We start from the raw sequence: 27,586 nt of genomic DNA, 5'->3' as shown, positions 1-27,586 counted from the left end.
AAAGTTATGTCCTACAGAATCACAATATTATAATTTTTTTCATTGATATATTATTTTCATGAAAATTCATCATTACTCTTAACCTAAATTGATCAAACTGTGTGTTTACTTGCCATGAAAATAATGTGATAAAGCAAAAAAACTTAAAGGTCCTAAAAATATACATATATTAATGCAAAATAGTGGAAATTAAAATAATATTGATAAAGAAACACTTTGCAAATGAGTAGCTGACTGCAGGAACAAACTGAGTGTATAATATTTTGATTCTGAAACAAGAATATAACAAATGTGTGATTATTTCGAAGATGTGGTGTTGAAGCTAATAAACTGTACTTGCCAGTAAAATAATAAACAATACAAGCAACCAATCAAAAGCCACGCTGCTTGATTGACAGGTATAAAAACCAATGTACGATCACTCTGTCACATTATATGACTTTTATTTTCAGGAAGTTTCTACTGTTTACGTTTCAGATTTGCACGCCAGTGAATTTTTAGTTCATTGTTTATCTCTCCGGTATTTCCAGCGTCTGCAATTCATAAAATCGTGATTTTTTTCTGTGGGAAAATGAAATAACGGCTCGCAGTGTTAATGATTTTGGCCTGATCATCACAAGACGTTTAGGCATGTGATATTGATCAGACTGAGATGGACCTCCAGCATTGGGCGGCAAATCCAACTAGGTAATAACTGTGTCATAATGGTTCCTCCTCCAGGGGTCGCTTGGCGGCTCAAATGTCGAATCCTCCGTTGAGCCTCATTGAAATCGTACGGATGGGTTTTTTTATTTAATTTTTTTTATTACAGTATCGTCGTTTAAATCTATTAATTCCTAGAAATTATGCCTTGACAGACAAATATTAATCCACCCAATTAAAATACAAGGCTGTAGGGGTTATATTATACAGTATAAACCCACATTGGCTTGACTATTTTCTTAATTTGTATTTTATTTTATTTTTTTTTAACCATTTTAAGGCATAATTATATTTGGACCGTTCTCCGTTTTTTTTTTTGTGTGCTAAAATCTGCGTTTGCTTGTCCATTAAGCCACGCCCTCTTGTACTACTGCCATTTAATTCTAACTGCCTTTCCACTGCTTTCTCCCGTTCTACACACAGCAGCTTACGCTTCCGTGCTTTACAAGGATGTAGTGTACAGTTGCCGCCGCAGAAATGGTTCATGTTTATAACTGCCACCCGTTCGCGTCGCAGCAGATCGTTGCGGCGGAACAGGAGCCCGGGCTGGTGTGCTGCGGCGGCGGGGCGCTATTCGTGGTGTCCGCCGGAGGCTGTAAGATCGAGGCGTATGACTTGCAGCGGGAGGGATGTCCGCTCATCTGCCGCTTCAGTAGCATGGGATCTGTGCACAGCATTCGACACAGTGCCGTGGGTCAGTGACAGATAAAATATACGTGTTTTTATGGTACAAGTTTAAAATGCATAGTATTACCATGAGATATGTCCAAAAACATGCTATTGGCATTACATTTGTTCAAAACTCATACTGTCATGATATATCTCCTAAAATAACACTGTATTATCATTGTTACATGTTTCCAAACATGGTATTACAATGAAACGTCCCAAAACATGGTAGTAACATGAGGCATGTTCAAAATCATATTAAGCATAGTGCATGTTTGAGGAATAAAAAAATGATATTACAAAGGCACTGCATATAAAAATGCATATAATAGCTTGAATGCAGTTCACTGTACAATTGTTAAAATGGAGTGAGATTATTTACTTTTCTATTCACAATGCTGTAAAGAGTCCAAATGATGTTACTTTTTAAGTGTCACAATTTTAAGCAATGGTACATTTTTAATAATCATGTGTTGACCTGCTTGTATGCTTGATGTGTAACACAGCTTAATAGTATTTATTTTTGAATATTTTATATATATATATATATTAGTTTTTGGTAATTAAAACAAGTTAATATTTAAATATATTTTTTGCTACAATTAATTAAATATATAAATTCAACAGATTGTGTAAATATTATGATGCTGTTGAATGATTTTAATAGCTACATAAGAATAATAATAAAAAAAAAAACAAACAACAAAAAGCATGTCATTTGTGCCTTCAATGTCTTTAAAGGGATAGCTACCCAAAAATGAAATATCTAATTTATTCACCCATATGCCATCCCAGATGTGTATGACTTTCTTTCTTCTACTGAACACAAATTAAGATTTTTAAAGGAATATCTCAGCTCTGTAGGTCCATACAATGCAAGTGAATGCTGGCCAAAAAAATGTAAGCTCCAAAAAACACATAAAGGCAGCATAAAAGTTATCCATACTACTCAAGTTATTAAATCCATGTCTTCAGAAGAGATATGATTGGTCTGGGCGAGAAACGGATCAATATTTAAGTCCATTTTTACTATAACTTCTCCTCCCTGCCCAGTAGGTGGTGATATCCATGAAGAATGTGAATCCGCGCATCTTCTCACATGGCTTGTTGAGCGCTTAACGCAGAGACATAGCATGTGTGGAGGCTTCACGCTATTATCCGCAGCATCCATGCACAAATAGCCACACGTCCCACCGAAAGCGAACCACATTATAGCGACCACGAGGAGGTTATCCTAAGGTGACTCTACCCACCCTAGCAACCGGGACAATTTGGTTGCTTAAGAGAGCTGGCTGGAGTCATTCAGCAAGCCCTGGATTCAAACTTGTGACTCCAGGGGTGATAGTCGGCGTCTTGTTGAGCTACCCAGGCCCCCGAGCTGAGGTATTCTTCTAAAAATCTTAATTTGTGTTCAGCAGAAGATAGAAAGTCATACACATCTGTGATGGCATGAGGGTGAGTAAATGTTTAGAGCATTTTCATTTTGGAGTGAACTAACCCTTTAAAAAAGTAATTGGACACCAATTTGTACCTGATTCATGGAAAGTGCCAAAACCTGCTAAATGCTTGTGTTTGCCTTTTTATTTCTAGGGGACTATCTAGTGACCATTGAGGAGAAGAACAAAGCGACGTATCTCAGGGCATATACTAACTGGAGATACCAGGCTGCAGAGAAGACCCGTGTCGGAGTGCGTCTGCTGGGTCACTTCTTGCGGGGCTCGTCCTTCCATGGAGCTCCTAAAGAACAGATGGAGATCATAGAGATCCCACTGTTTGAACCACCGCTGTGTGTGTCGTGCTGCACGCTCACAGGTGAACACTATTCGCAGAGCACTAACATAACAGCACATGTTGTCAAAGGTCAAGTGTGTCAAGTCTTTTGCACCAAATGGAACTGCAAAAATGTTTTAAAAGTCCTCATTGAGCAGTTCGAAGAACAGAAAAACAGGAGCCATCAAACATTTTTGAGATACACAGCGTTATAGGGTTAAATATCATGTTTACCGATAAATGGCGCCATCTGTCATGTCTGTGAAATGATCAGTTTAGTTGATTATCTCTGGTTACTAAGAGGTTACTTGCTGAGTTAAAGAACCCTTTGCCTAGTCTGTATTATTTTCTGGTGTCTAGATACTGTATGATGTGGTTCTAGGGCTGGGAGATGTTTTTTATTTTCAGATTTTATAGATGAATTAAAATGTAAATTTTGACAAATGTTGTATTTTTTTTAAATCGAGGAATCAAGATTTCGCATAAGAATATTAGCAAACGCTATAAATAGATTCATTTATCCACCAAAGGTAGAAAAAGGAAGAAAAAGAAAAGTTCATAGCACTTGGCCCAATCTGATCAGCGGCACGTGTATGCGCTCCAAATGAATATAACATAGGTTTAAGCTGAAGTATGCAACTTTTTTGCTGTTAAAATACTTTCTCCTATCCCAGCTTAAACTGCAGAGACGGCCATTTACTGTATAGGATAATGTTCTTGAAAACTGTAAACATTCCTCTGTTTGTTTTTAGCGACCCGTCTCAAGAGAGACAATAACAAAGAGTTGGTGGCAGGACCATCTGTTTTTTTTGATCAACTGCCGAAGGGAGGTGTATTCAGAAAGCTGTTTTGAAAACAATGTTTATTTTTGCAATTCCATTTGGAGGCACTAGTTGTGCAGAAATGACAATTCACCTTCAACAATGTAGAAATCGATATAAAAGCTGGTCATATTTTCAGTGTGATTATAGTTCGGCTTCATCCATCATGCATGTATACACCGGCTTAATCAGACTCTAACTTTCCTCACCGTTGTGCGCATTTTCATGAATGGTCTCCTTTTCTTTAAATACCCCCAATAAAACGTTAGTAATGTTACTGTTATGGGCATTTCATATAAAATAATATGGATAGGCTATAAATGGGAGAGTCAAACATCCACTAGTCCTTTTATCATGATGATTCAGATAGATCTGTAATTATTGCTTTGATCTGTGAAGTGTTTCAACTGTACTGCATCCATAGCCAACACTTGTGAAGCGATCATTTTGACAAACTTTGCGAGTTGAATTGTAATGATATAATCATTTATGATTTCATAGTGCTGGCTGCTCAGCATGTACCGCACACACCTGCTAGAGGGCGCCGCATGCTCACACAGAGCTGACTGATGTGGTGAATGCAGACTGTCAGATTTTAAAACACAGCCTTTTGTTGTTTAGTTATGGCTCAAGGACGTATTGCGACTTTAATCTTAATTCAATCAATTGTCCAGCCTAAATGAATACCATACCGATGTCTCAGAGGTCAAAGTCTGCAGGTTTCACTGCATGTTTTTCCATTTACATTTGTTTTACGTCTGTAATGCACACCTATGTTTTCTATAATGAATAGAACTTTGATTTCTCAAACCAGGCTACCTGGCAAAGAACATGATATTTGGATCATGTTGAAGTTACTTTTTAGTTGAGTACATTTAAAGGTTGCAAAATCGACATGAATCGTGAATAGTCCTTAAGTTTGAGAAGAAAAAAATGCCTGATTACTTTGAAAAGAAATAACCATATCACAAACGGTGCAAAAAAAAAAAAAAAAAACGAAAAATGTACTTGAACATGTAATTGAATCCTCTTTTTTTTGTCTCTGTTGCAGGTGATCTTCTGGTGGGCTGTGCCAAGAGTCTGGTGGTCTTCAGTCTGAAGCGACAGATACTGAGCGAGCAGCTCTTTGTGCTGGACTTTGAGCGGGTTCTGATTCTTCACCTGCAGGGCTGGAGCCCATCTCAGGTGGCCTTCTGTGGTGGATATGTGGCTCTGCAATGTGAGCTAGAGGTGCTGGTGGTGAAACTCACACAGCAGCAGAAGAACAGTAAGGCCGCTGGGGAACACGCACTGCTGCCAGAAGATATCATGACTGAAGCTGGCTTAGATGAAGATGCAGGTATTACTAGCACAAACACCCACATGCCTTTGTTACTCACCCGCATCTTGCCTGCTATGCGGACTTTCACTCAATGGAGAGTGAAATTCCGAAAAAAATTAAAAATGCATAATATTTAATACATAATGGTTAAAATGAAAACTGATGCACTTTGTTTTCTTTCAGTTGTATATGTCAAAATGACAAACATTATTCCGAATTACTCGTCAATGCTTTAAAATTTCATAATTAGCTGAAAAAATTTCAGTGTGGTGTAATCTAATCACAAAGTAATTACTCAGTTTAATCAAATTACTTTGTCATGTTTTACAATTTTGTAATCACATTGCAGTTACTACCTTTCAGTTAAGTTAATAACTTTTAACTGTATTACTTGGGTTACACATATTTCTAAAAAATATTATTTAAGTAAAATGGATTTAAAACATGAATTGTATTAATATGGCTGTTTGTGTTTCTGTTACAGTTGAAGGGCGTGCGCCCTTGTAGGGTGAGGACCTTACAAGGAGAGGGTCCTCACATGGGGCGGCCATGTTAGAATCACATGACCAGCCAAATAATTCTCGCTTAATCTCAGTAACTCTCCTGTTATTTGACTCTTTCCCTCATTAACTGAAGTAATCATGGCTGACTGTGAATAATACATTTCAATTTGTTGTACGGAAAATAACTATTTTTCTGTGAAAAGTAATCTAATTACAATTTAAGAAGTAGTTAGTAAATTGTATTGGATTACTTTCTGGGTAATTTATCCAACATCGATCCCACTGAACATTTTGCCAGACTCAGACACTGTGAATTCAAATCTATCTGTTAATCACTGCCCCCAGTGGCTGAAGCTGGAAGTGTTGTTAACCAGTTTCTATGTGAAATGTCCACAGATTGGCACCAAAAGCTAGTTGTATTTTTAGTTGTATATGACATTATACAGTCAACAGGAATGCATATCTTTTTAACTCTACCCCTAACCCAAACATCAACCCTAAACGTCAATGGAGTAAAAATGTCATTTTATAGCAAAAAATACAACTTCCGTATCGTACTCACCATTGTTTATATGAACAAGATTAATTCCTGGTTTACACCTAATCTGTGTCTCTTTCTTATAGTTGCTACTCTGTGTTAATTTGGCTTTCCATATTTTACTTTCTTTTAGAGAAGAAGAAAGAAGGCTTCAGCCCCCTCTATGAGCAAGAGGACTTCTTTGTGTTCCCAAAGCATCAGGAGTTGTTGGGCAGTGAAGCCCAGGACTGTGGCGTCTCTATAGTTCTGGAGTGGACTGGTATAGAGGCAGAGAGCCGAGGGGACATGAATGTAGTTTATGTCTTATACAGGTACAGTGAACTCCTAAAAGAACATCAGCTGCTTTCTGAAAGTGCTGTATCTGTTGTTAGGTGTTACCTCTCCTGTGTGCCCTTTCAGGAGGTTTGCACCTGATTTCTTTCAAGGTTGCAGCGTAGAGGAGACACACTTGCAGTCCCTACAGCTCCACCCCTTGTTTACTGGTAAGTGAACAGTATGAGTACTGTGATCACTTGACATTCAGAATTGGAGGTTATGTGTAGAGATGAACTGATATAGATTGTGACTGATACAATACAGATTATTGTTTAAAGCCATTATATTGTTATAAGTCATTATTTGCAGATAATCTTCCCCTCTGCTGTTACACTTAAATCAAATATGGCGGTTTACTCACATGACAAACAAGAACAAATAGCAATTTGTGACAATGATGACAACATTGCATATTTGTAGTCCATGCGACATTTGAAATATTTCCTGAGAAAGCCCCTCATATAACAATAATTAAATATATAATGATGAAATAATTACACATCAGTTATCATTAACTATTTAAAATTATATATATATATATATATATATATATATATATATATATATATATATATATATATATAAAAAAAATATTCAGATAATTAAAATGCTTTACGTTCTTGTAGCAGAAGAGTTAATCATTGATAAGACAATATAAAAAGCGGCTTTAGAATACAATGTATTGTTTACTACCATATTGCTGTGAACAGTATTGTCATACTGTTCACAGTAATCCATTTCACAAGTGAATTTGTCAATCAGTTTGAGATTTATTATTAGGGACCCGTCAATGAACACCTGCATCAGATATGCTTGTGTAGCGTCTTGGATGCGTTGCATCATAAACAAACTTTTTAGGTCACTGTGTCAAGTTAAATATAGTTTAACACTTAGAACACATCTTAATATCTCTTAGTTCGAATTTGCGCTCCATCAGGTGTTTTTAACGCAAGAACATAACGAATGTCTGTTTTGTGCTGTCTGGTTGATTTCTTCACTGTATAAACTGTGTGTTGCTCACACAGTTGAAGTTTCACTTACTGCCCTCTGGAGTAAACAGGTGGTACTACAAGCTTGAATTTCTCAGGAATTTTCGTTATTACAGTCTGGGGGCATTGCGATTAATTGCGTTAATTTTTTTAACACGTTGTTTTTAATAAAATGAATTGCACTGAATTAACACGTTAAATCGACAGCCCTAGTTAAAACCTTTTTTTGTTTTTGTTTTACAAAAATGTTAAATACAAAAGTTGTGGAAAATAATTTTTAAGGTTTAAGTTCAGAGGCTGCTTAAATATGCATATAGGGATTTTTCCCAGCATGTTAAAAAGTTATTCACATTTTAACTAATATTTTCACACCAAAATATTTGGTGTTGTACCCCATTGAACCCTCATTAGTGTTAACTTGCTTCATTTATGAAACAAAATTAAATAATAAAAGAAAGAACAACAGCCAAGTTGTCCTTCATGTATAAAAATGAATGTCGATGACATGTTGTAAAATGTTGACCCTCAGCGTTTATACTAAATGTCAATATTTTGTAAGTTGGAAAGTCACATTTTTGAGAATGACCCATTTCCAATTTGGGTCAGTTCCTCACATAAATCTGTTATGTGACTTTAGAAAACATGGAACACACAGCACATGAGTCATATGGACTACTGTTTACGAACCCAGTTATTCACTTTTCTTAGAAAGTGAAGTGCGTTTTAGGAGCACACTACAACTGCACATCAATTTCATCATGAATGAACCAAGAATTGTTACTGTGATAATGTGTAGTTAAAGATATTGAGATGTTTTACTTGTAAAACATGGTGTTTTATAAAAATTAATTAACTGAATGGTTCAAATATTTTTATTTAAAATGAACTAATAAATAATTTGTTTTAATGACATCTTGAGCATAGTCCTTGAAAACAAATAAAAAAGTGCTTGAAAAGAAAAATGTATCTTTTTGTACGAACCCTGCTTTTAGACATTCACAAAATAAAGCCATTTATAGGTAGACTTGATATCAAAGATCAAAAGTGTGAATATCAGTGAAAATATTAGTCTAACCAGTTATGTGTTACGTGAGTACACCCCTCTCGCTGGATCTGAATGGTTTCTTCCTGCTTTTGAACAGATAAGGAGGAAGAAACCACCATCTCAATACGGAGGGAACCTACTTGTATGTTTGTTTTCTTCTCGTTGCCGAACACCGGCTACATTTACAGCTTGAAGAACTCAGTAGAGCTCGTGTCCACATACCAGTACCCAGAGAAGGCCCTTCAGTCTGTGCTCACTGACCAGTTCCTCTACGTCATCACCAGGTACGATGGGTAGTGTGGTGTAGTGGTGAAGGTTTGGGGATTGGGCACTTGGATTGTCCCAACGACAGAAATGTCAACCAGTAGATTTTTTGTAGTAACGTTTATATTATAGTACATTTCTTTTGGATAGCTTTCCTTGGGCTGGACTGCTTTATGTCATTTACATTTGAGAGTGCCGAAGAAACGTGGAGTAATTTAAAAATGTTATTTGACTACTTGAATAATTTCACGATTCTTCAGGGCTGAACAGTTAATCAAAATATCATCAGAATCGTGATATGGTCATATGTGATTATTAAACCACAAAAGTGTGTGCTTTCTTAGTCAACGGGTGATGCGATGTTCTGTGTGCATGTAGCGAGGCTCATAACACTCTCAGAGCAGTTTGCGTGCATTGTGAAAGTTTTTAACCAATGTAACCGATTTACGTTATTATACAAATCTACAAATGTAACACAGTCTCACAAAAAAGGACGAGATGACAGCACTTCACCAGATTTGAAATGAGAAACATAAACACTGCTTTTGTGGTTGCGTTATGGCAGGAATGCTCTGCAGTGTTTTACTGTGAGGTGCAGTGCCGTAGCAGCTCGGTTGGATGATCCGTACATCGACACCACCATGAAGGTAACGTCACTCATCGTACGATTTCCTGTTGTGTCCTTGTCAGTTTTATTTTGAACATACACTGGTCACGTTCCTTATTTCTCCTGCTCAAAAATCTAGTTAGCTGCCTACGCAGGCAGTAGACAGTAAGGAAACCCGCTAGGTTTTGGAACAGAGCTTCAGTAATGAAAAAATTTGATCTTACTGTATGTAGCTTACATTAGACTTGAAGGACCAGAGATAAGACAATTCAGTATTAAACATGATTGTACAGTTTATTAAACATGTGGTGTGAGTTCAGGCCTGTCCACCCTGCACAATGGAGGTTTGTGCTCTGAGGATCCAGCTCTTCATCGGCCTGAAGCTTCTCTGTCATGATGGGAATCACATTGTTCTCCTCACAGCTGCAGATGTGGATAGCAGAGAGGACATAGACAGAGCTAACCGCAAAAACATGTACGTATCTTACCATAATTATTCACAATCACTTCATACAGTTTTACAAATGTCAATTTTACACATCTTTCCTGTTTACATACTTGTACATTTTTACTGTAAAAGTAGAAACCTTTATTCTGTTTCTTTTATTCTGCCCATTTTGGGTAGTTGATATGAAATACTTTTGTCAATTTTAAACAGCATTTTTCTAATTCTTTTAAATCTTTTAATATTATGCATGTTGCTTTTATGACCTTATGTTTCTTGAGAGACAAGATGTAATTTTGTATTTTTAAGAATTCATTATCCACACTGTATATAATAAACTAGAGAAGGCAAAAAGGTGATTTAAAAATGGTAGTTAAGAAATGTTTTATACTGTTCACACACACACACACAAGGAATACAACAAAAAAAAGACATACAAAAACAAATAATAAAAAGGTACTATAGGTGCAATGCAGGAGTATGTACAGTTATTTAATAAAATATGAGTGAATTTAGAAATGTACATGACATATTTATACATTATTGCACTATGGGAATCATGAAGGCAGTTTAATTGTTCATGTGGAAAATGGCCTGAGGGTAAAAACTGTTCTTGTGCCTGATTGTCCTGGTGCTGATTGCTCTGTAGTGCAGGCCAGAAGGCAAGAGTACACGTCTTGGAGGGTGGGCAGGGGGGCACCAATAATCCTCTCAGCAGTACTGACTGTCCAATGTAGTTTCCGTCTGTCTGATTTAGTGGCTGAAACAAACCAGAGAGTTAATGATGTACACAGGAGCGACTCAGTGAGGGCTATTATACCTTATCTTCAACTTGTTCCAAACCCATTTGACTTTCTTCTTCCATGGAACATGAATATAAATCATAAAGACTATTCGGATAACAACTTGAAACACTTCTTAAAATGAATTATATTCCTCACACAAGGCTATCATCAGGCATCTGAAGACTTGAAATATAGCACACAAGTCATATGGACTACTTTTGGTGATTTTTTTTTTGTTATTTTGGAGCTTGACGGCTCAAGTCCACATTCGCTTACATTTTGTGGACGAGTGGATACAAGATATTCTTCAAATGTTCAACTTTTGTGTTCAAGAAGAAAGTCAAAGTGGTTTGGATTGACATAAGTATGAGTAAATAATTTGATGAGCAATCGGTATGGGTAACCCTAGTTACCCAAAAATGAGGGAACAAGATGCTGCATCAGTTGCTGATGCTATTGTGAAGCTCTACGCAGGAGTGACAAAATCTGAAGCCATTAAAATCATACCAATTTATTGGCAGGTGGCGATTGACGCTCTGCCCCCAATGTGCGTTTCATCGCCAGCATTTAAGGCATAACTCATCTCCATTTCAGCAGGATTTTGGACTGAAGGGAAGAGCGCATCTTTTGAACCCCTAGCAATGAGAAATCAGTTGTGCTGCCAGAGTGTGCAACGTCTCATTCCCTCCTTTCAGGGAACCAGGGTTACAGTCGTAACAATACCCTTCCCTTTAAAGGTGGTCACTTTGACGATATGGAATCAAATACAATAACGCACTAGTTAGCAAGGTAGTGAACATTAAGGAATCAACCCCCCTTTGCCGTACAAATCTGGGAAGAGAGGGAAGAGACATCCAAGTTGTAAAACCTGGCAAATGTGTTAGGGTAAACCCAGCCCACAGCCAGGCAGATGTCCGTGTGGACACAAACAGAGGAGAGAAAGCTTGTAAGGTTAAAACCTGAGCCCTGAAAGTAATGGCCAACACTTTGGGCACAAAACATTCCCTTGGCTTGAGAATGGTCTTTGACAAGCCCGGTCCAAACTCCATGCAAGAGTCCTTGACTGATAAGTTTTGGAGATCCCAAAAAAAAAAAAAAACTGAAGCCAGAGCGAGCAGCAGCAGCACAGTCTTTAGAGAAATATTTTACGACCAGGGGATGTTTGCCCAGCAACAAACCACCCAAGGGGTCATGGCCAGTCACTATAGCAGCGATATAACTTTTGTGAGTGGATCTACACCGAAATGCTCTTATAAGACGGGACGTGTCGACTGCATAGGGCAACGTGCTGGGAGGAACACCAGTCAGCGAAAACTCGCCATTTCAAGGCATACAACCACCTGGTAGAGGGGGATCTGGCCTGTAATATGGTGGCAGACGAGCCATATTTCAGACGAGCCCCACTCAGTGGCCAAACATGAAGCTTCCACAGCTCCTGTCCGGGATGCCAGGAGCATCATGCCTTGCATATTTTCAAGAGCAAATCCATCCCCAGCTAAATCCTCCACGGGAGGGCATCCAACAGTTCTGCCAGCTCTGGGAACCAAGGGCCACTCCAGTGCAACCAACATCACGGTTTACCTGTCTTCCCAGACTTGGCACAACACTTGGTAAAGCAAATTAACTGGAGGGAACGCATACTTCAAGGCATTTGTGGCCATGAAGCCGAACAACAACATATCCCTGACATAATCGCCACTGAGAACGATTGCAGTGAGCCACAAATTGCCATGGAACAGGTAAGGCCACTGGAGACAGAGAAGAAACGCATGCTCAAGGTGGCGACAATCACCCTCAAATTCTCTGTGCTCTGTATCCTGTCCTCGCTTAATATAGGGAGTTGAACGGACCGGCAACAGCCTCCTCAGAAGCAAGCAAAGGGCTTTGTGTTCATTGCGAACGCTTGACACTCAATCAATCTCAACAAGTGTCGTGTGCCTGGCAGGGATAATCATTAGCGATATAGCAACCCTCTCATTATAATCTCCACGGAACATGATCATATCATGCACGACGGTGCACAGATCTGCACGGCCGTACTGGAAAGGTGAAGCCACTTTAGATGGAGAAGAGGAGAGACGCAAGGCCTGAGCCTGCGACAAATCAACCTCAAACTCTCCTTTCTCTATATCCCATCCTCACAGCAGTCCCTCAGGAGCCACAGAAGGAGTAAAGTGGGAGGAGAGGGGAGCACAAAGCATTTAGAGTTTAATGCACCAACAATTAACACTCAGCAAGCGCTGTATCAGCGTGGGCTCAGCCCAGGGAATAACAGCGCTTGTGCTGAATGGGCGAAGCCTTGTTTTGGAGGAGAGGATGCACGTAAGCCTAGGCTCAAATCTCTGTTCACTATTCCCTGTCCACATGTGCCTCCTTAATGCGGTTTTTCGGATGCCGCAGAAGGAGTATTTTGCTCTTAGAGCGGAACGGCTTTGGCTTTTAGAACGAAAGCGAGCCGAGAGCAAGTTTCATAAATTTCAAGTGAATGCAATCAGTTTCAATGAGCATCACTTATGTAAAACAGTGCTCGTGCCTGTCAGACATAGGGATATGCTGCTTTCGTTTTCATGTGCTTGTGGAAACATTTGCAAAACGTCATCTTTTATAAAGATGTTGCTCACTTTGGCTTCACTGAAAGAAACACACAATACAATACAACACATAATATTAAACACGAAAGTGTTCAAAGGATACGCTGTCCGTTGGAACACAATAGGGAAGTAGAAAATAATAGACTATGAATAGAACGTGTGCAATATCAACTGTAAAGCAAGACACGTCCATCTATCGAAGCTATGCAGGGAAAGTAGTCCACACGCTGAAGATGTACGTATCAATGGCGAAGCGAAGTCTTGTACATTCATCGGAGCACAACAGGGAAGTAGAAGACGGTCCACTGGCTGTGAAGGTGTGCAGTATCAATTACGAAGCGAATATTCGGGTGTTCAGAGTACAAGATAACATTTTTATGAAATGGCACTGTGTTTCACCTTATATGCTTGCGATGACGTGCGCATCGGGGGCGGAGTATCAAGCGGCATCTGCTAAATAATTGTCATGGTTTTAAATGGCTTCAGAGATCGTCACTACTGGACGAGCTTCCCATAGCTTCAGCAACCGACGCAACATCGAATTGACCGTCTTGAAAGGGATCTGTTAATACCTAATAATAACCCTCTGTAAATATTTGCTGTGTAAATGGCCTGTAACTCTGATTGTAGTGAATCAAGGGAACACAGAACCCTGACAGGCATTTTAGTAGCTGTAGGTCTAGAGCCATCCTCAACACCCGCTCTGGAAAACCTTCTGTCCAGATCCTTCCTGTAAGTTAGTCAATAACGTGATTCTAGTAGTTGGCCGCTCTGAAATGAACCCTTAAACTCCTTACCCACCTGTGTGTGACTGTTACCTGCATGTGACCTTTTGTAATTCATCTAACATCTCAATTCTGTTATTTTTTTAACATTAAGATTAGCTGTTTTACACAGACAACATGGGACAAAAAAAAAGAACAAATTTACATTACAGAAACATTCTGAAAAAACACAAATATTATCACATGATAACCATAAACATCCATTATAATGACTCTAGTCAAATATGGGGTATAAATGGGTCTCATGTCAAGTTTATTGCAGACTTCACTGGAGACTTGTGTCTCTGCAAAACAAAAATGGGCGTTTCCCAATCAGTGGGTGTTTTCAAATCGGGATGGACATTTTTCTACTACTTTACATGATTTGCCTACTACATTAAGATTACTTACTTTCATTGGATAGTTGAGAAATGCCATCCTGGTTTGGAAATGCCCACTTATTACTACTTTAAGATTCCCTACTTTCTTTGTGTAGTTGTAAAAGGCCCATCCTGTTTTGAAAATGCCCACAGATTGAGAAACGCCCATTATTGTTCTGCTGAGACGTATTCCTTCTCTGAGGTCACAGGGCATCTTCTCATTTAGAGAAGATCAACATCAGCTGAATTTAACCCAGCACAGCCACACTAACCCCACAACCCCTCTCAGTTCCCTGCTGCATTAACAGTTCACCGGATTGTAATCAAGTGACCTTGTTTACTGACATGCTAAACAGAGAATAACTGGGTTTCCATCCATGTATTTTTATTCGGGATATTGCATAAATATGTTGGATTGAAACATCACAATGCGAATAAAAACATTGATAATTTTACTTGAGTTGGATACAGTTTTATTCAGTTGCTGGTAGGCCTGTCGCGATTATTAAATAATTGTTTGATTGCGGTTGTTTGATCTAACCCCAATTATTTGAGTTAACTGCAATTTATTGTGCACTTCAAATTCCAAACAAATTTGACTGTCTAAATACGAGAAATGTAAGCGATTTTGGAAATAAATTTCCTGGTGTTACCTAATTATTAAATAAACTTAACCTGACGCATTGACTCGGAGCAGCTCTTGAAGAGTGCATTAACCGCTTCGGAAGCGCTGTGAAGTGTGTGCCGTCTGCGGAGGGTCGCTCCAAACTCCTGTGAAAAAGCAAAGATTTTGATAGTGAATGCAAAGCGCTCCGGTTTCACAACTTCCATTTCTATTCTTTTTTCTCTTAAACACATGGGATGAAAATGCTGCTCTATACACAAATTGTTTTTTGCGATATTCGATGTTTCGCATGGTAAATTTGCAAACCTGACTAACCTCAACTAACTCGAGAAAAAAGCTGAAATTTTGAAAAATGCAACAGTGTAGAGAGTAAAATGAAGTGAATAACCAAAAGAATCAATGTTCTCTGACATGTTCTTCAATGTTCCTCAGATCCAGAAAGACCTCCATGTCCAAATCCACAGAGCCAGTTGACAGCGCTCATGGCTGGAACCTCTATGTCATCAGTTCTGTGTCCACACTGCAGCTCTACAGAGAAATAGTACTGTATCTAAACTGTTTTTTTATAAATAGGCTTATAGTGCATATTTAACGTGTCGGGCCTTATGATTAACAGTATAAAACCTGTTTTAACATATACTATTTTCCACATGCTCATATTACGCATTTATTTTATTGTCATTGTTTGCGCAGGTGGAATACAGCAGGAGATACGAGCAGGCGAGTCCTATGTCTCAGAGCTGTGTTCATCTGCTCAGTGAAGCTCATCTGTTGCTGCGGGCGGCACTGCTCACACGACAGTCCTGTGAACCTGGTGAGAGAGCTCAGCTGCAGGATGCCTTTCAGGAGAGCTGCGCTCACTTAGGAGACTGTTTCAGCAGGTGAACACTCACTCTTCAGCTGGATCTTGTGATTTTTTTTTATTTTTTTTATTTTTTTTTTTTGTTGTGAGATGAGTAATTGTTCATATATTTTGCGTTTGATATATAGGTTTGACAAGAAGGAATTTCATTTGGCCCTGCCGTACTATAAGATGTCTGGTCTGTCTGTGACTGAAGTTATTCAGAGGAATATGGCCATGTGCAGGCCCTCCTCTCAATATGGCAAAGGATTCATCTTCTTCCTCAAACATTCACTGTATGAGGAAACTGTGGAGGAGCTCAGTGAGGTACAGAAGAAACTGCAGTGTCTCTTACAGATTAGAGAATCATGTTAGATATAGTAGCTTGGAACATCCTATCTGCCATCAAACAAGAAAAACTGTATCCAGGTGTACCTAGGAGAATTTTGGCTGTTTTAAAGGCAAAGGTGGTCACACGGAATATTGATTTAGCTTTTTTATGTTTACTGGATTTAGTATGATGTTAATTGATAAATGAAAACTATTTATGGCATTATTTTTGAAGACATCGTCACTATGTAACATTTTTCACAAGTGCCTAAAACCTTTGCACTGCACTGTAGATCTGAAATTTAGGTGGTGCTCTAATGCAGCTGAGCACTTACACATGTGCATATCATCCATAGACCTTCATTCTATTTTGTGATCCCATGTGCTTCCCCAATGTATAATTGAATATCTTGGCCTCTGAGTGGACTAGAAGCTTAATCAAGGTGTAAATCTGAGATTCAGGGGGAAGCGGTACGAGAAACTCTGAAGCTTATCAGGCCAGTATGAGTAACTTTTTTGATGTAAATGTTTTCCTCTTGTGCTATAATGTGTTGTAGGACATGGCCACTAAAGTGCTGGAGATCTTTAGTGTAGCTGAACCTGCTCAGATTCCTCATGTGGTGAGCAGTCCGTCCATGCTGAGAGCAGATCCTAACATCGCCATGACCCACCTGAGACAACTGGAGGGCTCTGGTTCCTCTTCCATCACCCTGTCCCTCTGTATGGCCTCTCTGGCTCTGAGGAATGGCGACTTGCACAGTTACAGGCAGCAGATGGACTGCCACTCCGAGGTACAGTGCAACAGTCCTTTATTAACAGTTATTAATTTTCTACATAGAGGAAAAAAAACGTTTTAAAACTGAACTACCATAAGCTCTGAGGTTGTCAAAAGATGATATATGCTTCTTTAGAAGCCACAAGTCAAGGTCATTTTTATTTAGTTTTTTAAAATCGTGCTTAATAATAAAGTCTAGGTAAAGTACTACACTGCCCATAATGCTTAAGAGAGATCCACCAATCGGAGAAGCTGCTCTTGCCAAAAGAAATTAACAGTGACGGCCCACTCCACACTCTGATTACATCTATAATTCTTCATATTGAAATATTTTGCAATGTTTTTTATACTTATTTATGTTTATAAATCAATAGTTTTTAATTGTACTGTTGTTTTTTTATTAAAGTCATTTGTTAAGTCATTTGTAGTGGTTCATTTTAGATTTCCTCATAAAAATGATTTAATCGCATAATTAACACTTCCATAACCAAAACTGCTGAAAAAGTTACTCACTGTTGTGCTCAGTCAGAATGTACTACAAATACTGAATTTTTTAAATCACTGAAACTATGCGTTCATTTGTCCCCGTCTCAGATGCTGCAGGTGTACGGCTTCATAGAAGAGCCCAAACTCTTGTTGCATGGCAGAGGAAAGCGCCTGATGCCCACTATACTAGCACAACACCTGCGCGACACACAGGAGGGGCTGCTGGTGGCCGCAGTCGTAGCGCTGCTCGAAAACCGCAAAATCCGACTGGAGGAGGCAGATTGTTTCTTCCAAGTAAATTTAAGATAGGAGTAGTAATTGAGAAAGAGGAAAACCGATAATAACCGATAATGTAACTGGTCAGTATGTTTCTCACCTTTTTAATAAACCCTTTTGCCTTTTTTATTTCATTTGAATGGTTCTGTGGTATGACAAATAAAGTTTTAAAAGCACAGATATTCCATGTAGTCCAAGAAAGCTGCATGTGCACTGATGAGCCAAAATATTATAACCACCTTCCTAATATGCTGTTGGTCATCTGTGTGCGCCAAAACAGCGCTGAGGCATGACTCTTCATGACCGCTGAAGGTGTCCTGTGGTATCTGGCACCAAGACATTAGCAGCAGATCCTTCAAGTCTTGTAAGTTACGAGGTGGAGCGCCGTGGATCGGACATGTTGTTTCAGCACATCCCACAGATGCTCAATAGGATTGAGATCAGGGGAATTTGGAGGCCAGGGAAACATATTGAACTCTTCATTATGTTCTACAAACCATTCTCAAACAATGTGTGCAGTGTGGCAGCAGGGTGTGATACACTGTGTGTTGTGACACATTCCACCCATTAAAATCATTACAAATTTCAGAGACTTGTCCCATAGTAGACCTTCTGTCAGTTCAGAACAGACGGGAAAGCCTTCATTGCTCTCGCACATTGATTATTTTGTTCATTCTTCACCAAAATGATCCATACTTTGGTCTCTGAGTGTTAAACACAATTTTTAATTTCTTTGTCTCTTTTTGTCAGGAGTTGTGTAGTGATGGTGCTGAAGTTCAGATTAGCCCTCAGTTGCTAGTGGATTTCTGGGAGGCACTGTTAGTGGCATCCACTCATGACTCCATCATACAAGAGCTGCTCTTCCGCCTCACATCGGTCTACATCGACCGCATAACACACAGAGATCACGACACTGTCAAAGCACTCAAAACCGCAGAGGACCTGGTGAGCAACCTCATTCTTTATGCTAAGATGGATTACTCACACAGTTCAGTCGAATCATTTCATTAAATTGCTTGAAAGTTGATCTTCAAGTTTTAAATGGATAAAACATTTCTACATGTGCAGATAAACTCATGCTCTCATTATGGGATGTTGCATCCGTGGGTGAACATCATGACACCGGTGCAGTTCAACATCACCGATGACCATCAAGAGGACCTACGCAAACTTCAGGTGTGTACTGACAGATTTTTTGGGGGGGGGAAACTGCACCATTAATGACGTAAATTCAAATCAGGGATTTTTAGGACGTGCTGCTGTTTCAGGTGACTTAAAGCATTTGGCATGCTGTAACGATCTTATATCGATTCTCTTAGCTGATGTTTGCTGATACCTCAAAGTCTGCCGCTATGCAATTTCGATTCGAATCAGGGGACTGCATTCAATGTGAAATAATATAAGACTATGTTCCTATTTTGCTTTATAAGTTCCACTTCTATTAACTCACAAATTCAACCAAAATATAATTTGAAAATATTATTGAGCTCTCTGAAAGTGCAAATCCAGTATCCACATTGGGACATCCACAACAAAATTAGGTACTTTTTTATTTTACTTATTTTTCTGTACTATTTCATTTAACAACTAAAGTCATAGACATGTGATCAGTCATGATGACATCAAATGACATTTGTTTTGTCTGTATGTCTAACTTTTTTATTAATCCAAAATACTTTCATACCCACAACCTGTTTCCGACAGGAAAGTATATGTTATGCGTAATTTCTTCTAGGTTGCTGAATCGCCTGACGTTTGTACAATTTGAAGAGGATGCATGCCTTGATGGAGATGCGTAGTATGGTTGACGTACATGCATTAAAAACAATATATACATCAATGTTTATGCATTGCATCTATGACATCGCATCTTTGCTTATTTGAACTATACATAAATCCAGATCAATAGATCGTTACACCCCTAATGTACAGTGGCAAGAAAAAGTGTGTGAACCCTTTTGAAATTGCATGCATTTATGTATAAATTTGTTTTAAAGTCTAGTTTGATCTTCATCCAAGTTACAAAAATGAACAAACACAATCTGTTTTATCTAATAACACACAAATGATTGTATTGTTCTTGTACATATTGAATACATCATTCAAACATTCACAGTGTACATCAGAAAAAGTATGTAATCCCATAGGATAAAGACGTCAACAAAAGCTAATTAGAGTCAGGAGTTGGCAAACCTGGCATCCAATTAATGATTTGAGATTGGAGGTGTGGGTTATAGCTACTTTGACTTATAAAAAGCAATCAAACTGTAAAAGGTTTAGGATGGGCAAGGAGGAGGTGAAATGCTTAGACTAACAATTGTCTGAAATTAAATGCTTAGACTAACAATTGCCAACAAAAGCCTTCATCAGCCAACTAACAAGGACAATTACATCTATGTGAACTTCTGCAGTTAATCCAGGATGGACTTCAAAGACATTGGTCATTAATCTTACAGTTCAAACACAATCAATGTTTAATCAATGACCCTTAATACTTACTTAGTTTAATAATTTTAAACCATGATTTTACCTATACATAATTAATATTTACATTACATTCATAATGTTAGTCAGAGGGGAACTGGCCCCCACAGTGAGTCTGGTTTCTCCAAAGGTTATTTTTCTCCATTAATCTACATCTTATGGAGTTTTGTGTTCCTTGCCACAGTCGCCTACAGCTTGCTCACTGGGGTTATTAATACAATTATCATTTAATTATTTATAAACACTATTAAAATTCATATTTTATCTAAATTACACAATGATGATTAATCGACTTTATAGACATTACAGTTCTTATCGTCTGTTAATGCAAATATTCTGTAAAGCTGCTTTGAAACGATGTGTGTTGTGAAAGGCGCTATACAAATAAAATTGACTTGACTTGACTTGAGGTGGGAACTGGCAGGTCAACATAACTGTAATGACGTAACTGAACTTAAAGCAATGCATGTGTCTCTCTCTCTCTCAATCTCTCTCTCTCTCTCTCTCTCTCTCTAACTGGTGTCTCCAGCTCCCCTTTTTCTCTCTCTCCAACTGATTAATTGACTCAGCGCCCGCCATGCACCCTCACGGCCACGCCACACTCCTTCCCTGGCCTACCCCCACCCCCCAATTCTGGAGGGGAGACGCTGCCCTTTCGGCTGTTCCGCCAGCCGATGGACACCCTGCCTCCTGGAAACTTGGGGAGAGACAAGTGGAGGGAGAGGGTAGAGTGAAAGGACGAGCGGGAGAGACACAGAGAGAGAGGAAAAAATTGCTCACCTGTCACTGGACATGCCATCCCCTGGACCTTAGCCACTCAGATGACAGCCGCTCCTCCCCAGGCAGACGGAAGTGGTTCCTTCGACTCCCGGCGGCCTGCAGCGGCGACTCCGTCCCACGGTGGATGGCCGCAGCTTTTCCCCTGGCGGATGGCAGCGGCGAGGACTCAACGACAGAAACATCTCCTTGCCCTTCCTAAACCCGTTACATTGGTGCCAAAACCCGGGAAGGAGGAGGGGAGGCGGGAACCGATAGGACAGTTAACATTACTATAATGACGTATCTTAACTTAAAACAACTTAACATGTCTCTCTCGTGTGTGTCTCTCTCTCTCTCCCGAACTGGCGTCTCCGGCTCCCCTTTATTTCTCTCTCCTGCTGATTAATTGACTCTGCGCTGGCCGTACACCCTTACTGCCTGGTCATGCCCTCCTTGTCACACAAACATTTTGAGTTTGCTATACAAAAGAAGCATCTGTTGATGTGGACCATGACTCGCTCGAGATCTCAAAAGAGAATTGTTGACTCTACAATCAAGAATTGTTTCTTTGCATAAAGCTGGAAAGGGTTACAAAGATAGCTCAAAGCTTAAATATTCATCTCTCCACAGTTTGACAAATTGTCTATAAATGGAGATGATTTATTACTGTGGCTACTCTCCCTAGAAGTGGCCGTCCAGCCAAGATAACTCAAAGGGCACACCGCAGAATGCTCAATGAGGTAAAAAAAAGAACCCTAGAGTGACAATTAAAGATTTAAAGGAATCATTGGAACTACTTAACATCTCTGTTCATGAGTCTACTATACAGAAAACATTAAACAGATATGGTGTCCATGGCAGCACACAACAAAAGAAGATGCTGCTTTCAATCAAAACCATTGCTGTGCACCTGAAGTTTGCCAAACACCACCTTGACACTCCACAACACTACTGGGAAAATGTTTTGTGGACTGATAAAACTAAGGTAAAATTATTTTGAAAGAACACACAGCACTACGTATGGTATAAAAAAGGGAACATCATCCCAGCGGTGAAGTACAGTGGAGGGAGCATCATGATTTGGGGCTGCTTTGCTGCTGCAGGGCCTGGACCGCTTGCCATCATTGACTGAAAAATAAATTCCCAAGTTTATTATTCTCCTACAAGAGAATGTCAGGGTGGCTGTGCACCAGCTGAAGCTCAGTTGAAGTTGGGTGATGTAGCAGGACAATGAACATTGAAGTAAATCCACTACAGAATGGCTTTAAAAAAAGATCCACCTTTTGGAGTGATCCAGTCAGAGCACAGACCTTAACCCAGTAGAGATACTGTGGAATAAACTCAAGAGAGCCGTTCACACCAGACATCTTAAGAATATGAAATAAAAGCTAAAAATAGTTCTGTAAGGAAGAATGGTCCAAAATTCCTTCTGAATGTTCCTACTGGAAACACTTGGTCGAGGTTATAGCTCCAAAAGGAGGATTGACCAGTTATTAAATCCAAGTGTTCACATACATTTCCACAGCACTGTGAATGTTTAATGGGATGTGTTCAATAAAGACATTAAATATTATAATTGTTTGTGTGTTGTTAGCTTAAACACATTGTGTTCGTCTATACTTGTGACTTTGATGAAGATGAGATCACATTTTATAACCAATTAATGCAGAAAATTTGCTAATTCCAAAGGGTTCACATACTTTTTCTTGCCACTGCATACGGGGGTAATGAGAATGCAGCATTCTCACAATAAAGGGCTTTCTGGTATCAATGTTAACGAGCTCAATGTTTCTGTTACCAGATTATAAAGTAACAACTACTGTTCAGATTTTCTGCCTTTTCTTCAGCGGCAAAAATTTCAGTGTATCCCTAGTTGTAGAATTAGGCCGTGTTCACATTCATTTGTTTTAAAATGCTTTGTTTTTGTTGGCGTAAAAAAATGCTGTTCTAGTGCAAATGAGAGTCATAAACGTAGTGAAATTAAAGTGTTTCAAAAATGAAAACGGAGTTTTCAAACGAGAATGGATAAGTGTGGACGTGACCTTAAGAAATATCACAAGCAAGTGTGCTGTTGTTCTGAATATCAGCATGTTATCAATATATTAGTACTCACAGCTGTGCTGATATTCAGACCAACTCCACAATTGTGAGTTTTTGAATTCATCTTTTAAGTAAACAAATCATTTTCATTTATTTCCATTGTGTCGGTTAGAAATTGCTGTTTTGTTTAATGAATCAGTCAGTGACTCACTTATAACATAAATTATGCTAAATTCTTTGCCACCTACTGGTGTGAAGATGGAATCTACAGAAATGATCTGTGAGCAAATCATTTTCATGGATTCAAAAGGCTCTAGTTTCTAGGATCAATTACAATCCCCACCACTATCTGGAACGCTGCGAAAACCAGTAAGAGAACAAATGGTGCTGTTATACTGACTGTTCTGTAAGTAAGGGATAATGTGAAGTCAACTGGTCGTTGTCAGAAAAATAAACCCCAGCAGGTTGATCAGGACCTTGTATCACCTTGAAGGGGTTTATTTCATGAAAATGAGCAGCTAACTTTACATTATCCCACTTATACATGGGTACCTACCAAATAAATAAATAAATGGATATTAAATAATGATTCAAGCTTACTTATAGAGATCTCAGAGTGATTCTTGAAGTAGGAATAATTATACTAAATACTCTTACCGTTGAAATATCACTTTATCCTTTGTGTGTCACTAGATGTACGTTTGACCGGAATTAAGTATTCCAGAAAGCTGTGTAATAATCTACACACACCTGTGATGTCACATTTTTTATTAATATATTATGTTGCATTGTTGCATGGCAAGATTTCCTTTTTTGATTCTCTAGTCTCTTTCGTGATGGTAAATATTGTGGATTCTCCTGCAGTCTTTGCTATGTGGGCCATCGCTGGAGGTTTTGTCCATCTTGCCTCTGTTGGAGCAGCTTTCTGAGACTGATAACAGCGGCCTCAGTGTGCACGTGCTCTGCGCCACCAAACTGGGCCAACACGAGAGCTCCATTGACAGACTCCTGGAGCGCTGTCCGCAAGCCATCATCTCTTATGCAAACCACGAGCTACAGAATGACAAACTGGTAACAAACTTGATGAGGCTTTACTGATACTAAGGCATGAAATGTATGGTATTCAAGGGCTTAAACTTAGATGCATTTAGCAAAAGAGCAGTTTAGTGATAGCGCCAACTACTGGTCATTAACAATTGAGACAAAAACTATTATACATTTGTTATAATTTGGCCTAAACTCAAGCTTCATGTCTCCAAATATTCCAGAATGCTCATAGAATACAATGCATTTTAAGGTTCTGGCTTTCTGCCGTTGTTTCCACTGTACGCCCTACAAATTTGATCAGTTTTCAAAAAAATTGGCACACATCATCTTTAGATGGCCTCACCAACATAAATAATTTGATTTTTGTTGTATGACACTGTTTTCTAGAAAATTGCTGGCAAAGATGCCAAACAAGACATTAGTTATTATCTCTAACACTTTTGTATAATGACACCAAACCTTGTATTTATGATTGTCACATTGCCCTGAGAAGTAATTTAACATGAAAAACATGACAAAAGACTATCAGTTAGCAGCCGAGGTGGGACAAAGTCATTGTTTTCCAAGTCACAAGTAAGTCTCAAGTCATTGCATTAAAGTCTCGAGTCAAGTCCCAAGTCAAGGCAAGTCCAAGTCAATTTACGAGTCCTCAACTTTTAGCTTCAAGTCTTAAACAAGTCATTAGTGCGCTTTGAGCAAATTAGTGTTAGAGTATTAATTACTATAGTAAATTTATAAAAATTTTATCTCGAAGTTTCTAAATTATAATCAAATGTTATCTTTTTTATCGATATCTACCTGTAAAGACCAAAGAGGGTAATAAAGATGATACATGGATCTTATCTTTGGACACACATTAAGGCAAACCAAACTTTTACTCTAAACACGCAGTGAAAGGACGCTGAACGTGCTGAACTGGTGAATGAAATCTGAAATATTACCAGGCAGTGGCTAATTGCAGACATTTAAGTTGCATATACGAGTTATATACTGTAAAGGGCTGCGAACAGAGTAAATGATCGGATTTGTGATTTTTAGAACCATAACCAATATAATTAAATAAATATAGCTAAACGCATAACAGAGGACCAGGACGTCCGCAAAAAAATGAGTGTGTTTACATGCACGTTCTAACCAGTTATGCTCAAAAAGCACCAACGTGTGTGGTCACAATAAATGGCGTTCCTTTATCGAGGTCATATACAACAGCATAATAAAACACTGGGTAGATTTAGTCCATTACACCAATTGCTATAACAGGTTAAATGCTACTGACCGCAGTAAAAAATAGTTTGCGGTTCGATATGCAGACTTTGTTAGCCTGTAAATTTGCCATGTGCTGCCATAGACATGTATGTTACTGAACCATAGCTGATGTAAATTAGTTAACAATTTACCTCTGTCTGTGGATTTTCAGATGCCTCACAAAATCGGATGTTGTCGACGAGGTGTCTGTAATTTTGGAACCACAGGTTCTACATGTTGCAATCCTTTTGTTGCCTTTAACGCTGTATTCAGTATATCCCAATTATATCACCTTTAGTATAATTTTTGCTGTGTCCTTGTCCTTAAATGTGCGCCGTAGCCTTCAAACTTGGTCCAGCTTTCGTGGAAGCTGATTGGTTGGTTGTCTGATTGGTTGAATAAGGAGTGTTGACATGCAGATTTGTAAATCAAATTAATCGTTTATTTGAGAAAATAATTGTTGATTTACTGCACATTTTTAATTATACAACTCTTATCTTTGGTTTTAAAAAGTATAAGTATTTCCAAGTCAGACGGCTGAAGTCCAAGTCAAGTTGCAAGTCATTGCTGTCTAAGTCGAGTCGCAAGTCTTTTTTAATTCTATCGAGTCGAGTCGCGAGTCATCAAATTAGTGACTCGAGTCCGAGTCAAGTCCAAGTCACGCGACTCGAGTCCACACCTCTGGTTAGCAGTAACTATGGGGCCCAAAAACATATTTTTTTAAACATTTCATTATGTTTTTATAGGAACAATTTCTCAGGTACCTTCGGGCCATGGTGTCGATGAGACATGTCAATTTTTGTAATGATACCCCAATGCATTTTTTTTTTAAATGCAGCATTTTATTTAAATTTTATCCCCTTTTCTCCACAATTTGGAATGCCCAATTCCCACTACTTAGTAGGTCCTCATGGTGGCACGGTTACTCACCTCAATCTGCGTGGCGCAGTTGCCTCCACTTCTGAGACCGTCAATCCATGCATTTTACACGTGACTTGTTGTGCATGACACCGCGGAGACTCGCAGCATGTGGAGGCTCATGCTACTCCCCCACGATCCACACACAACTCACCACACACCCCATTGACAGTGAGAACCACTAATCGTGACCACGAGGAGGTTACCCCTTGTGACTACTTTTGGTTGCTTAGGTGACCTGGCTGGAGTCATTCAGCACACCCTGTATTCGAACTCACGACTCCAGGGGTGGTAGTCGGCGTCAATACACGGCGAGATACCCAGAACCCCATCAGCATTTTATTTTTACTTGTTGATGACCTGTGCAGCATTTGGTGCAAATGCAATTAACGCTCTAAAAAGGTTTTTTGAAGAACCAGCAGAGAATCTAGTTGGGCAGAGATTGAGCCAAGAAATCGGAGGAAAATTATTTTGTTTCTAGGCCATTCAGTTCAAATGTTATAAGCATAATCATTAGTGCAAATTAAAATGGTTGGTAGCTTAAAATTTGCCACGAGGAATGTTCAGACTCTCCCCTACCAGTGTCCCAAACTTTTTAGAAGATGGATCTATGGGCTGCCATTTCACTCCCAGTCAAAGTAATATTACGAAGAATAACATGTATGTTTCTGGAATGAAAATTAAATGACATAATTGATTAGTTTGCAGACAAATCTCAGTTTACATCAAGAAATTTGATATAAAGTTATGATTTTTCCACAACCAATTGTCTGGTCTTTCTCACTAGTGTCTGTGGTGGCAGAAGCTTTTCCCCGAACTCTGTGAGAGAATCAGAATGACAGGAAATGACAACACTATTCTGCTCTCAGCACTCAAAGGTTAATTTAAGCTTCTGGCTTTATAAATACAACAAAACTGACTGAAGTGAATTCTTCTATTAATGATGCATTGCTTTTGTATCTCGCAGAAACTCTACTAGTGGTGTCTGTACAGTTGAACCCATTAGAGTTCCTGGACTTGCTGCCAGATGATGGAACGGCTCATTTCTTCCTGCCTCATCTCCTTAAATGCAGTCAAAGAAATGTCATGACATGAGTCGTCATCCATTGGGATATTTTAGACAATCAATAAATATTGCATCATTCAACACAAAATCTATTTAAAGATGAGTGCCGTTTGCTTTGTTACAATAAATTATTTACAGCAAAAAAAAAATATACATATTATAGATATTTATTATGTATTATCTAT

At 38.9% G+C, this 27,586-nt stretch overlaps 1 protein-coding gene across 3 annotated transcripts; it reads left to right on the top strand.

Moving 5' to 3' along the window:
* The first annotated feature begins 512 nt into the window (after window positions 1-512).
* Window positions 513-27,497, top strand: LOC127641149 (BLOC-2 complex member HPS3-like). Of its 3 annotated transcripts, XM_052123943.1 has the most exons (20): window positions 513-687; window positions 1,126-1,396; window positions 2,962-3,183; window positions 5,014-5,301; window positions 6,458-6,635; window positions 6,724-6,806; window positions 8,771-8,957; window positions 9,503-9,584; window positions 9,865-10,019; window positions 13,996-14,097; window positions 15,567-15,675; window positions 15,828-16,015; window positions 16,125-16,302; window positions 16,863-17,096; window positions 17,675-17,860; window positions 18,593-18,787; window positions 18,911-19,018; window positions 23,990-24,196; window positions 27,123-27,213; window positions 27,303-27,497. In XM_052123943.1, the coding sequence occupies exons 2-20, from the start codon at window positions 1,180-1,182 to the stop codon at window positions 27,428-27,430; spliced, it is 3,138 nt and encodes a 1,045-aa protein (XP_051979903.1). In that variant the 5' UTR covers window positions 513-687; window positions 1,126-1,179; the 3' UTR covers window positions 27,431-27,497. The 3 variants fall into 3 exon arrangements, with proteins under 3 accessions (XP_051979903.1, XP_051979902.1, XP_051979904.1); XM_052123942.1 differs by lacking the exon at window positions 513-687 and having other exon boundaries at window positions 1,107-1,396; XM_052123944.1 differs by lacking the exons at window positions 513-687; window positions 13,996-14,097 and having other exon boundaries at window positions 1,107-1,396.
* Window positions 27,498-27,586: the final 89 nt, after the last annotated feature.

The sequence above is a fragment of the Xyrauchen texanus genome, chromosome 50, assembly GCF_025860055.1.
Source record: "Xyrauchen texanus isolate HMW12.3.18 chromosome 50, RBS_HiC_50CHRs, whole genome shotgun sequence".
In the NCBI taxonomy this organism is placed as follows: domain Eukaryota; kingdom Metazoa; phylum Chordata; class Actinopteri; order Cypriniformes; family Catostomidae; genus Xyrauchen; species Xyrauchen texanus.
The sequence above is the reverse complement of the archived record's forward strand: the minus strand, read 5'-3'. Positions and strand labels throughout refer to the sequence as shown.